The sequence below is a fragment of the Hemicordylus capensis genome, chromosome 4 (assembly GCF_027244095.1).
Source record: "Hemicordylus capensis ecotype Gifberg chromosome 4, rHemCap1.1.pri, whole genome shotgun sequence".
Classification (NCBI taxonomy): Eukaryota; Metazoa; Chordata; class Lepidosauria; order Squamata; family Cordylidae; genus Hemicordylus; species Hemicordylus capensis.
In genome coordinates this window covers 172332444-172346540 of record NC_069660.1, presented here as the reverse complement: position 1 = coordinate 172346540, position 14097 = coordinate 172332444, and the positions used below count along the sequence as shown (strand labels likewise).

Genomic DNA, 14097 nt, shown 5'->3' with positions numbered 1-14097 from the left:
AATATTTTGAGGCTGAGTAGCTAAGGTACTTGGAGCACCTGTCACCCATCATCAAAATGTCCATCACCAGTCTTCATCTCCTGGCAAAGGGAAAGAATGGAGCTTATTTTGGTGTGGAATGTCAAAATGGCTACCTCCAGCTTGGAGCTGAAGGGGGAGGGATGGGCAACCTCCCCATAGTTTCATTTTACTCTTCAAAGAGATGGATAGGACCAGTTGCTCTCCTCCTGTTAAATAGATTCACCACTTTAAAAAGGCGCCTCTTTGCTCAGTTAGCAGGGGACATAGTGGTAGAGTTCCTCCCCCAGTGCTGCTACTATCCCAGTCTAAAAAGCAGTTGCATAAGGATGCTAATTCTTTTTATTAATTACATTGTGTATTATCCAGACGCTGGTGGAGCAGTATTCCATCAGAGGAAGCTCCTTTGATTAACAATGACTTGCTTATGTTTAGCAATGGGAGAGCAACTGTCCTTAGTCATCCCATGATAGTGTCTTTTCCAGTGGCTGTTGCTGGTGTTACTTTTGTCATCTTCCCCCCCCCCCAAGTGCTGGGGGGGGGGAAGTATAGGACCCGGCATCTACAAGTCCACTTGCCTGCTCACCAGTGGTGAGTGCCCCAGCCCTTTGAGTAGGAAACACAGCACCACACAGATCTCACCAGAGGTCTCATTTCCATTTTCATTTTTGAGAAGGTCAGAAACAGGAATCCTTTCTGAGCAGTAGGAGAGGGCTCTCTTTGATTGATTAAATGCCGTCAAGTCAGTGTCGACTCTTGGTGATCACATAGATAGATGCTCTCCAGGATGATCTGTCTTCAGCTTGGCCTTTTAGGTCTCTTAGTGGTGCATTCACTGCTCTCATAATCGAGTCCATCCACCTTGCTGCTGGTTGTCCTCTTCTTCTTTCTGTCAACTTTCCCCTGCATTATGGACTTCTCCAGGGAGCTGGGTTTTCGCCTAACATGTTCAAAGTATGATAGTTTGAGCCTGGTCATTTGTGCCTTGAGTGAAAATTCTGGATTGATTTGTTCTATGATCCATTTGTTTGTTTTCCTGGCTGTCCATTGTGTCCTCAAAGTCTTCTTCAACACCAAAGTTCAAAAGTGTCAGTACTTTTTCTGTCCTGCTTCTTCAAAGTCCAGCTTTCACATCCATAGTGTCACAGAAAAAACCCTTGTCCGAATGATTCTAACCCTTGTAGGTATAGACACGACATCTAAATATCCTTTCCAAGGCCCTCATTGCAGTTCTACCAAGGGCTAGTCTGTGGCATATTTCTTGACTGCTGGATCCTTTACAGGAAACAGGAATCCTTTCTGAGCATTAGGAGGGCTCTCTTACTATCTCCATATCCCAGTGCAAATGACAGAAAAACCGCTTCTCTCCTAAGATCTTTGACTGTGTGCCAGGAAAGGAGCTGAGGTAGGAGAAGGAATTGTTGGCAACCACAAATAATGACTGGCTGTATTCCCTGCCCCTCCAGCACACTACTGCTTGGGTGGCTCACAACAATAGTAGGAAGACATATACTAAACATACTAGTAGGAAGCATGTCATCTTTATATGCATATTGATGGGCAAGTTCCTCTGTATATATTCCATCCAACTTAAATGGGTTACCTTTAGATCTTTAATCACACTGACTCAGAAGCAGAGAAATCAGTAGAACTTATCAAGTGAATTTGTGCAGGAAAGAGGGCATATGCAACTGATCACTAAATGGAGAGATTTCTTGTACTACAGTAGCATAGCATTTATTTATAAATCTAATCTCAACTATATTTTCCTCAACCAGCTTTCTAAAAATAGGAAGTTTTCAGCTACCCCCAGTTAGATGTTCTTGCCAATCATTTAAACAGAAACTATAATGCTAAACACACTGAAACCAATGTGACTATCCTTACATCTGGGACCCTTTACAAGGGTGAGAAACCTAAAATGTCATCTCCAAAGAAGATTTTCCAAAGTCTTCTATCCTGGAAAGGTACATCTGTTCCTTCCCATCCCTAATCACAGTAGAAATGGAAGCAGTTTTGTCGCCTCAAGTTTCTAACCTCATGCACCCATTCTCTCTTAAAGAATCAGTCCTGGATTGGGCCTCTCATTTTGATACATTTAGCCACTGTGTTTTAACTGCTAAGGCCTTGTACCTGTCCAGGCTAATATGCAGAGAGGAGAAACTGTTGAAACTTTGAAAGTGAAACTAATCTTCTGGAAACTAGTAATTCTTGGTTGCTAGTTTGAAAAATAGATTTTAAACACACTTATTTCTCAGTATTGTTTTAATGTAAACCGCCCTGAGCCTTTTGAAAGGGCGGTATAAAAGTTTTAATAAATAAATAAATAAAACAAACATTGAATGGAAACCTCAAATGTGAAAATATACTATGTTTGCAAACTCTCCCTGGGAAATTAACAACTTGGAGCTGGTGATAAATAGATTGTAGTTAAAAGCTCATTCCCTTGTTTATAGTCAGTTTGTGTGAGGTTTGTTCATGAGGCAGCCATATCCAGGAAACACTAGTTGTTGACAAGATCAGCAGGGTTACAGATGGTCTAATATGTGTCTGGTATATTGCTGATATAAAATAACACTGCTTTCTGTAAATGTAATTAATGGGTTCGAAATCTCATACTCTAGCAACATTTGTCAAAGCAAATGACTCTATTTAGTACGGGAGCATGTACAATGCTGTGGGATTTTTGTGATGAAAGCAAACCACCTACACAGTTCTCTTCAAATAACCTTAAAGAAGAAGAAAAAACTTGTTGACAGTCTGCGACTCTGCTCTGACTGTTGTGCTGATCTGTGAAAGTTGTTAATGAATGATTAAATGATAGATGACAACATTTTGCATAAGTGACTTTTACTACAAGTTTTGCATAAGTTTTTTGACAAAAATGAACTACCTTACACCTAATTAATATTAAAGGTAAAGTTGTGCCTTTGAGTTGATGTCAACTCCTGGTGACCACAGAGCCATGTGTTTTTCTTTGGTAGAATACGGGAGGGGTTTACCATTGCCATCTCCCACACAGTATGAGATAATGCCTCTCAGCATCACTGCTGCCTGATATAGGTGTTTCCCATAGTCTGGGGAAACATACCAGCGGGAATTCAAACCAGCAACCTCTTGCTCTCTAGGCAAGTTACTTCCCTGCTGTACTATTAGGTGGCTCAGCATATGAAAAATGTTCATAATTAATATTTTTTTTGCACTTTGATGCATCACATTATTATGTATATTAATTTGGTTCTTCCTAGAGATACTCGTCATCTTCTTCCTCTTGCTCCTCATCCTCTGGATCTTCATTCTCCATCATGTTTTCACAAGCATCCTCTCGGTTCTGTGTTTTTTGAGATGCACAGGAACACATGTCGCAGCAGATCAACCCTGCTTTATGACATCTGCATCTTCTTCCCTGTCATCTGAAGGTAGTGCATCCACACCTTACCAACTGAAGTATAGCCTTTGGAGCTGGGAGTTTGATCGGTCCTTATGGGTATCCAGACATCCCCTTCCATTTTCCAACCATATTTTTCAGGTGATGAGATTATATGCTTCACAATCGTATCATTATTCCAAATGATTGCTTGATGGTGTGCTCATTGTATTGCGTGGTAGAATACATCTCTTATAAGTTGGAAGGCTATCAGATTGAGATTGCAACCACCTTAACCTAACAACCTGTGTCATCTGTGTACGAGGCAAGTAAACCATACATATACATTCCTCAAGGGCAGTAAACGTACCATCACTGGGGAGTAAATCCTTCCCCAGGCTTGCAAGTGCACTTATAATATGATCATTTGCATTTTTGAAAGCTTTCCAGAAACTTAGTTTACCTTTCCCTGCAAAACCTCCAGTATTGTCTGCACCACTGATAGCATGTAAGCCAGGCAAAGCAGTTATTGGTGCCTCATCTTCAGCCTCACATCTCTGATATATAGCCATTGCTGTTCCATGAAGGGTTCGTTTACCATCGGGCATCTCTTCAGCGAAATCAATCTTGTCTATTGCAAAGAATATGAATCTTCCTTCAACTACATCAGGAGACAGATAGATGCCATCGACTAGCATTCTTTCTACAACAGTTGTAGCTATCTGTGCCTCAAGTCTTAAAATCCTGTTATAGTCCGCATACAAACCAAACTGATGCACATGTTGACAAGCTTCTTGCTCAGAGAAGCTTGGTGAACTGCTATTGCAATTCCCAGTTGTTGAGGCATTTGATGGGTGGCCCTTAGAGTCTGTGATTTCTTGTTTTGGACCCGGTCTTGGGACAGAAACAGTAGTCTGAGCTAAACTCATGGCATGCTGGTTGACTTCACAGTCTTTTTTCCTGTAAATAGGCTTGTGTTTATTCTCTTGAGAACCCAAAGGAAGAAGCTATACAATTCACTTGGAACATTCCGATTCATAACTTCTGTAAGTTAATCAGAAAATACCTATCTCTCTGCTTTGTAGTAAGTTCTTGTAGAATCTTAGCAGCATCATAGAGTAATTTCATGTTGTTTCCATCAGTGTTGTTCTCTTCTGCTAATTGAATTGTAGTATCTCTTAAAATTTTGATAGAAACACATACTGATTCATTCACTTGTTTTGGTTTATGGAATTCTACACTTGGTATAAGTTGTTTTTTTGGCAGCTGGGATAGCTGTCCACATTATTTGCCATAAGGATCCCTGTGTATGTCTCTTGAAGATGAGCCGTGGTGACTATATTTCCATCCAACAATGTGTTCTCAGGCAGACTAAGGAATTCAATTTTGAATTGAATTTCACCTCATTCGCCTTGCTTTGTTTTTGTGGGTTGAGTGCTGAGCGATTGACATTTGTTACATGAGTTGCCTAGTACTGTTTGTGGTATTTAATGTCAACAGCATGTGCATCTTGAGGATCAATGGATGTATAACGCTTGACAAGCAGTTTTCCATTCCCACTTCTTTCAACTACATATTTAAGTGACTGACCAGCATTTTCTGTAGCAACTAAATGCAAAAGGGTTCTTGTAACCCAGTCCATTCTGACAAAAGAAACACAATTTCCTTTTTTAAGGTGATGATCGAGATCAAGTGAAGGTACTGCTTGATGGTATTGGGTCTTCCTCAGTATTCAATTTTATCTTTTTTCATATTGTTCTCTGGCACACATTTTGGTATGAACAGTCTCTTGATAATATTTTCTATGCTACGAACATCCTTTTGCTTGAAGATCTTGCCATGTGACATCACTGAGGTGCCTGCTAATCTCAGGAAAACTTTTCTCTCCATACTGAGCACACTCCCTGATAAAATTCAGTCATTTTTGATAGGATATAGCAACAGGCTTCCCCACCAATGTCTCATTTGTCTCTGACAGATGATACAAAGTGAGTGGTTATTGTCGTATCTTGCTACTTTAGCTCCATGAACTTCAGGGTGGGAAACATCTTGCATTGTTAATTCCACTTAAAAGGATCCAGCCCAAATTTCTCAGGGCTATTTTTTCAACCCCCTGTTGTGTGTCAAATGTCAAGCTGCGATTGGAAGCTGGTTTGTTAAACATGGAGTCCTCTGCCTGGATTTATATTTTCAACTTCTGGCTAAAATTGATCCCCCCCCCCCGCTTCTGGCTTAGCTCCCTTAATCTTTAAGGATGAACATCCCTCTGATTGTACCCTCCTAATCACTGAAAAATTAAAAGTATATGGGCTGTCAATAGAATTTCTATTCCCCCTGGGCTATGATAATGCCAGAGTGATCCTTAAGCAGCGTATTATCGATATGGAATAGATTTAGGTCAGGCAACAAGCTACAGGTGGTTTGCAGCAGTTAAGTCCTTGCAAAAACCAGCCAGTTATCTGTATAATCTGACATATCCAACCCACAGAAGAGCCCTGACACTAGCCCGGATGGATGTGTTGCCCTCTGTGGTATTAGAGGGTAGATTTAGGAGAGTTCCTTTTTTGGAGAGATTGTGTCCATGTGGGAATGACGATGTTGAAACAGTAGGTCACGTGCTTTTGTATTACTCATTTTATTTTGATCTGCGTCTTAGACTTATTGCCCTTCTTGTTTTTAGATATCCAAATAATTCAGATGAGTTTTATATAAACTTATTTCTGATATGTATACCGATGTCTCTCATATGGTAGCCAAATTCTGTACAGTTTTGATTAAGACCGCATGCGATGTGTTGGAGATGGTTAATTCACTCTTAATGCGTTTTGTTTTTATTTTAGCTTATTCCATTTTATATTGTATGTAATACTTCTTAATTGTATATGTCTCTGTGTGTGTATACACACGCACGCATATGCATGCATTGTTATTGATGTGTGCTTCTGGGGACTCTTGTATCTGGGTTTGATCTGTGTGCTGACCTTTGATCATAATAAACTAAATTGAATTGCATTGTTAATCAATGAACAGTCTCAACAATATTTAAGTGGCTCTGAGGATCTGAAACATACAATAAAATACAAACTGAAAACTATACTAAAACAAACTTGTACACGTAAAAAAAAAAATCTCAAACCCTTAACTAGGGAAATGTCATGATCAGCTGGGGTTCAGCTGGTTTCCGCAACAATCAACTCCCCCCCCCGACAATGTTAAATTACATTTTTATGTTATAAAAGGAGTTAAATCACTGCCTAACTGTGGTTAATTACATTGTCTGTTGGTTTAACAGATATGAATATTGCTTTTACATTATAAAATAACTAAAAAATCAGGGTGGATTTGATTTAAATCAAACTGATTTAATTCACGATTTAAATCACGATTTAAATCACTAGTCAGTAAGGCTTGATTTAAATCATAGTTTTCTACATAAAGACTAATTCTTGCTGGTATAACTTTAATATGCAAGTAGATGAAGATTTTTAGAATAACAACTTTTCATATTAGTTTTTTTATCCCCAGTTTAATAGGTTAATCATTCATATTTGGACAACTTTTCTGTTGTACTTAGGAAGGAGAAAAATAATCATTACCTTAATAATAACAATTTAAATAGATTTATTCAACTGAAACAATAACATTACAGCATATGTTATTTGCTTAAACAAACATCCATGTTTAACTAATTTGGCTAAACAAAATATATATATTTTAAGAAACTTAGACTGTCAGCCCAGCCTACACATGAAAAACTTAAATACTGTCCTCTGTAGCTCACTCGTCATCTTCATCTTCTTCTTTGTTCATAATCTGGAAAAGAAAAACAAGCTTTCCTGCTTTATCGGGTCCCAAACGATTTCTCAATTTAGAATGAATGAGTCCAAAGGAAGAGAATATTCTTTCAACGCCTGCAGAAGAAGCTACTGCTGTTAAAAGTGAAATCATTACTTGAACAGTCTCTAAATCCAAGTGCTTAAGTGACTTCCACCAGTTCACTGGTGTGACTTTCTTTAAAATATCTTCAGCAAACATATATTTCTTGAATGGTTCCCCCTTAGCTTTGAAGTTTATTATAGTTGGCATTACAGATGGATGATTGCTGGATACCCATGTCATAGCTAACTCCTCTTCCTCAGCACTTAAGTTTTGACCCTGGTACTGGATATTGACAATATTTGCCAAAAAATGAGCTGGAGACAGTACTTGTCCCATTCGTTTTTTTAATGCTTGTAATTTAATTCTGTCCATGTGTAGTTCTGTTTTTAAGTGTTCACTCAGTTCCTTCCAAATTTCAACAGCATCAGCAATAAAACAGCTATTTTTCTGTATTTTGTTTAAAGATTCAGAGATGGGTTTCAGGATGCTCAGCATATGTTCAACATTTCTCTTAAGCCCAATGTTGAGGATTTTGGCCGTGACAGTGCCATCTATTTTATCTCGATTTTGTTCACAAACTGTCATCAGAATAGGCCAGTTCTTGATATACTGCTCAAAACAGTCCACCACAGAGTTCCATCTAACATCTTGTGGGAGCGTTAGCTTGGTTCCACCCATCCTTTTCAGAGCTGCTGCAGCAAAGTGATTGTTACGGAAGTATTTAGCAATTTCAACATCGTTAGTCTTTATTTCTGGAACACTTAAGTCTTTGGCTAAGAGGTGCAGCAAATGAGCACTGCAACCATATGTTATTAGCTTTGTATTCCCTTCCTGCTCTTCTAAATTTCTTCTCATCTTGGATACATTTGCAGCATTGTCTGTGACCAAACTGCGTACTAGACATTTGAATTTTTGTTCACATGTTGTTATAGCTTTTACTGCCACTTCTTGTAAGTATTCTGCTGTGTGTGCATGTCCTGACGTATCAATTGTTTGTGCAAGGAAGACTTTCCCTTCTTCTGTTGTTATACAAGCACATACAATAGGATCATTGTGGACATTACTCCACCCATCAATACTTAGGTTAACAATTTTACCCTCCAGAGCTGTTGCACATTGCTCCATTTCTCTGTCATACACTTTATCCAGCAGTTTCCCTGCAACATCTGCTCTGCTGGGTGGACTGTATCCTGGTCTCAGTGACTGAACCATATTAATGAAATGTGGGTTCTCAGTCAGACGGAAAGAAGAGTTCGTTGCATAAACAAACTGGGCCATTTTTTCATCAATTAACTCTTTTTCTAATCTGCTAGTTTTTATCACAAACTTATCTATGGTGGTTCCAGGAGGGAAGGATTTTTTCTTTCTTTTAGGTGATAGTGATATGTGGCTGTGGGTGTCTGATGATGATGCTAATGAAGCACTATCCTGGATGGATAACTCTGAAACTGTAGAACAGGAGGATGGTGATCTTGAAGGTGGATAGTTTCCAGAATCCATGAATTCCCCTAAACAAAAAAGTCAATGCTGTTATTTTATTGTTTATACAATTTCTGCTTATTGTACACAGCACTGCCCCAAAAGGAATATTTGCTTTTCTTCATAACTGTACCAAAAGACAGTAACATGCAGTAATAATAAGAAATATAATTTTGCTCAAACATGACAGTTCAAGGCAGTCTTTAGAAATATTATATGATTCAATAAAAATCTTTACCAACCTGAAGATCCTGCCTGTTCAAATGTGTTTCTTTGGTCATCTTCATCACAGCACTTCTCATGATGTTGCCTCATTCGGGCCACCAGGCCTTGCATTTCTTTGTTGCAGTGTTTGCATTTTGCACGCATGCCTGCCTTACCGATAGGTAAAGGAACTTCATTAAAATATTGCCAAACTGTGTCTCTTTTACGGCCTGCTGCCATTATAGGTTTTTTCCTCCAAGGAAAGAATGTGATAAACCTCAGGTCATACACACAAAAAGATCCAAAGACTTGTCTGTCTGTGGCTATGCAGTATTGTGCTCAGAAAGTTTCACTTTCATTTTGTACTGCTTGTCTGCTTGCCCCTCCCTCCTCACACTTAGTTTCACTTTCTTCTTGTGCAGATCTATTCCACTCCAAACAATCAGAAAAATATTGTTTCTATTCTATTTCACTGAACTTCTTGAAACTTAGCACTGAAGGGGTTGATTCTGTATTCATAGGTTTGTAGAACAATAGGATTAAGGTCTTTTTCTCAACTCTGTTCATGTCATAACATTTTTGCTGTGAAGGAGAGGCATGTGATCTCTGCTGAGTCAAATTCAGTTTTGAGAACTGCAAAAGTAAATCAAGCATCTGTGATAATATCTTGTAGGCAGAGAAACTGCCCAATAATCTTACAAAAACCTCTGGAAGAGCATGACATTGTGAATGGATTAATGGAATTTATTTACCAAAAAAATTAAACATATACAGCCTTATTCTACATAATTAAAAAACTAATCTTTATTTCATGATGGAATAACCTTTGGGTGGTAATATATTTTCCTCAAAAAGCATTTTATTTAAAAAAATCCAATTTTTTTGATTTTTTAAAAAAATCATTGATTTTTATCCACCCTGTAAAAAATTAATTATTTCTACTTGGAGGGATGATAAAAAACAGATCAGATTCTCAGACTGCCAACATGTTTCTTTTTAAAAACATAATTCTTTTTAGATTTATTCTGAAGATAATTACATAAGTGGTTTGCTTTCATCACAAAAATTCCATGGGTTGCCAAATGATCGTATATGCTCCCGCATTAATGTAATGGCCATCCAGTGTACCTTAGCCTAAACCTCTGTCTTTGCTCTGGCTTGTAATATATTGTTAAAATTAATCAGAAGCAATGCCTAATGTCTGTTTCTTCAAACAGGTTGAGTCGTTCATTTTGGACCAAGAAGATCTGGATAACCCGGTGCTTAAAACAACATCAGAGATATTTTTGTCAAGTGCTGCTGAAGGAGCAGACCTAAGAACAGTGGATCCAGAAACACAAGCAAGACTAGAAGCCTTGCTGGAAGCAGCAGGTAGTTTCCTTTTTGCTTTTTGTAGTTGGTTACCTTTTGGGGAGAGCTAATCATTTCACATAGAAGAATAATTCCCATGTTGATATGCACCTTCAAGAACCTGAAAGCTGAAACTTGGAAAATGATATTTCTAGAATGAATTTTAAAATGTTGTTCTAATGTAAGACGCCACAATGAGGTTTGCTCGATACACCAATTTTGCTGTATAGTCCAACACATTTATCTGATCCTTGAGTTGCAGGAATAGTGGTTTAATTCATAGTGGAGATGAGTTTAGGGGCATCAAGAAAATACTGGCTGACATCCAGACAAATGCTATGCTGGTGCTATGGGGAAGGGATGATTTTTCTAATATTTTTTCAGCACCTCTGTAAAATCAGTGTAATTCCAATATTGTTTTAAACTTGTTCTTTGTTAAATGGCCTATATCCTCTGGTACCACAACTTTGCGCATTGTGCAAAGTTGTGTGACTGTAGTGCTTTTTTACACAGTGCTAATATTTCCGTGAGATAGACGTTCATAGCATCTGTACATGGAGACAATATTTTGTCTCTTCCCATTAGTATTTTCTTTCACATCTTTGAAGTCCATTGTTAATGGGATGGCGACACTATAGACAGAGTCCATAGTGTTGATATCCCCATATATCTCTCCTGACAAACCTGGGTTTTTTAATCCAAACTCATGATTAGTCTTTCTAACCGCCCTGAGCCATTTTGGAAGGGCGGTATATAAATCTAATAAATAATAATAATGGCTTTCTTGTACATACCTGACATATTAATCTATAGAGAAGTCTCTTGAACGTGTTACTAAAAAAAAAAAAAAACTACTAGGGAGACTTGGCAGAAAATTAGTTCAAGCTGCATCATAGCCTGTGTTTTCCAAGACTGAAAATATACAGGCACACCTTGTTATTTTCAGATTTGTTATCTGTAGTCTTGCGTATCTGCGGATGGATAATTGACACCTGACCTCGGCATATGTGGGGGTGGGGGTGTGGGTGGCCAAAAAAGGGTTAAATTTGTGTATCCACGGGTTGTGGGGTGGTGGCCGCAAATTAACTGAGAGGTCATTTTGTAAAAGGGAGCTATTTTGTGGCTCATTTAGTTAAAAAAACAAAACACCCCCCCCCCCCGAAGAATCACAGAATAATGGAACAATTTGCAATTCTGGGGGGCATTGCTGGAGGCCCGCAGAGTATGGTAGCCCATTTTACCTGGCATCCCCCCACATCCTAGTTTTTGCTCATTTTTACCATAGTTTACCAGCCTCCAGGAACCTAAGCGCCCCCCCTTCCCCATTGACTTAATGCCTCAATATCCACAGTTCCGTTTTCCGCAGTAATAGCAGAGTACGGAACCACCGTGGATAACAAGGTCCACCTGTAGTTGTTTACTTTTACATTTGATATGCTTTTACCCATAGTGCCATCCTGTCTAAGCCTGTGCACTAACTGTATAATATGCATGAAACTACTGACATGAAACTATACGTGCAGTTGGTAGATTCTCCTTATCACCATTGCTTTGTAAAGACTTTACTACTGAGAAAATGAATGTGTTTATCTTTCACATTTGACTTGTGTTTGAGACTTGTAATTGGCAGGATTTGGTACTTGGAAGGCCATTGTTGTCATGGCAACTTTCAGAGTAGTGTACGTGGGAGAAGCTAAGACTTTCGAAGGAGAGGAGATCAGCTGTGTCAGAAGTGGGCAGCTAGGATTTTGAGGGCAAGAGACTGGAGGGAACAAGGGAAGAAAAGGTAATGGATAACTTGCTGGATGGGGTGTGATCTAGAGGGAGCAGAAAAAGGAAGATATAGTTTTGGGTCTGAGAGGAGTGCAGAGAAAGCATGTGAGTGCCATGATGGTGGAGGTGGTAGAAGGGGAGGGTGAAAATAAAAGTATGGTAAACCCCTCCTGTATTCTATCAAAGACAACCACAGGGCACTGTGGTTGCCAGGAGTCGACACTGACTTGGTGGCACACTTTACAGAGAAGAAGGTATGCAGAAGTTGTAAAATGGTGCTTGAAAACAGCAATAAAGAAAACAAGTTATCAAGTGAATCCTAGTCCTAGGATATCAGAAACTGTTGATGCAATATTTTATAGCAAAGATTTGCTCAGTTTAATGTTGTAGTTGCATTAAATGGTAGTTTTTCAATTTTGTAAACTGTCATACAGAGGAAGGGATACCTAAGATAGAGCTAAGTCTCTGCCTTATACTGGACCAGTTTGCATAGGCTGCCCAAATAGTTTCGGCTGCCCTTGGGCTTGTGTTTTCCTGCTTCCAGCCATGGTTCAAATTCTGATTTGGAGGGAGGCAATCAATCAATCTTTATTACTGTCCAAGACTAGCATAAGATAGAACAGTAGAGCATGATTCAAAATGGGAAAAATTCTTGCTCTTAGGCTTTGAGCTGCAATCTACAATGATGTCTTGAGCCCATCAACACCGGGAGAGCCCCTCCCATCGATGTCAAGATCGATGTCAACACTAAGGACTGTTCCATCGAAACAGTCGAAGCCCTCGGCATCCTCTTCAACTTCGAAGACTTTCAAGAGCCCTAAGCCTCCGAGTATTTCATATGGGAGCGCTTTTGCAGGGCATTCGAAGTTGAAAGGAAAGAGGTCATCTAAGGAAGACTCCACTTTGGCACCTAGACCGAAGAAAGTGACAATAGTTGACTTGACAGCGGATCGAATTCGCTCTCTGTTGGGTCTACAAACTATTGAGACCAAGCACCCTAAGATGCTGATTTCGAGGGAACCTCCTGACATTGAACAGCTTTCGACGACGAAGACTTCGACGTCAAGTACAAGCCGATAGATCAATATTTTATTTTTTACATTTACAATATGTTTTGTCAATACCGAAGGCTCCAGTTTTGATGTTGGCTGGTGCAAGACAAGCTCCTGCCTCAGTGTTGAATACTCCAGTGCTGTAGACATTGAAGCAAGTCATGCCTCAGTATTGACCGACACTGACCTTTGATATCAAAGATGGAGAAGATGATAGAGACAGACCAGTTTGGACCCTATGACAACCTGAACTCTGCTCTCCATCCTGGATTCAAGCACAAGCACGCCTTCGACTTTTAAGGGGTTTCTGTCCCAGAGTGTGGACTGCCTGCAGGAAGACCTGACAGTCACTGTGGTACCTGCTCCTGCTATGGAATAACGCATTGCGCCTCAGCCTCCGGTATGCTACGCGCTATCTGCTGCCCACTTAGCAAGCACCTCTTCATAGCATTCATGCAGTTTTTCACTGATCTGCTGCTTTTGCTACCTTGGCTTCTGCTGGCATGGGGATATCTTCTCCAGCGTTCCCCTATGATTTCAGGACAACAGAACATGGAAAAGGGCCCAGCCTAAATAATATTACCCATTAACCTCATATCTTGCATAGGTTCAGCCAGTCCACACTCTGGCCAGCGGCAGCGACTCCATTTCTCAATATAGACCTGCTCCAGTGAACAAGTCAGTGCCAACTCACACTTACTCCACCACCTTGATGGTATCCTCTACCTATGACCCTAAACCAAAAGGTCCGCTGCAGAGAAACAAACTCAATCACAAAAGCCAAGCCTGACAACAACTTCTACTGAGACACAGACACTAACCCGTACATCACCTGCACAGTCATCCTCTGATCACCATGGCTCATTGGATTTTGAGCCTGATGCCGATGACCCGAAAATTTACTCCCCGACCTGCCTGTCCATCAAGATAGCAAACTACTCAGTCTCTATGGCCAAATATAATCACTGCCTTTGG

At 39.6% G+C, this 14097-nt stretch overlaps 1 protein-coding gene across 8 annotated transcripts in view; it reads left to right on the top strand.

Moving 5' to 3' along the window:
- The window catches only part of ANKHD1 (ankyrin repeat and KH domain containing 1), a 158700-nt gene that overhangs the window by 13667 nt on the left and 130936 nt on the right, over positions 1-14097 (top strand). For all 8 annotated transcript variants that reach the window (XM_053242848.1, XM_053242855.1, XM_053242854.1 and 5 more), the window contains exon 2: positions 10165-10318. In XM_053242848.1, the coding sequence (XP_053098823.1) occupies positions 10165-10318 (154 nt within the window). The remainder of the gene's footprint in view (positions 1-10164; positions 10319-14097) is intronic.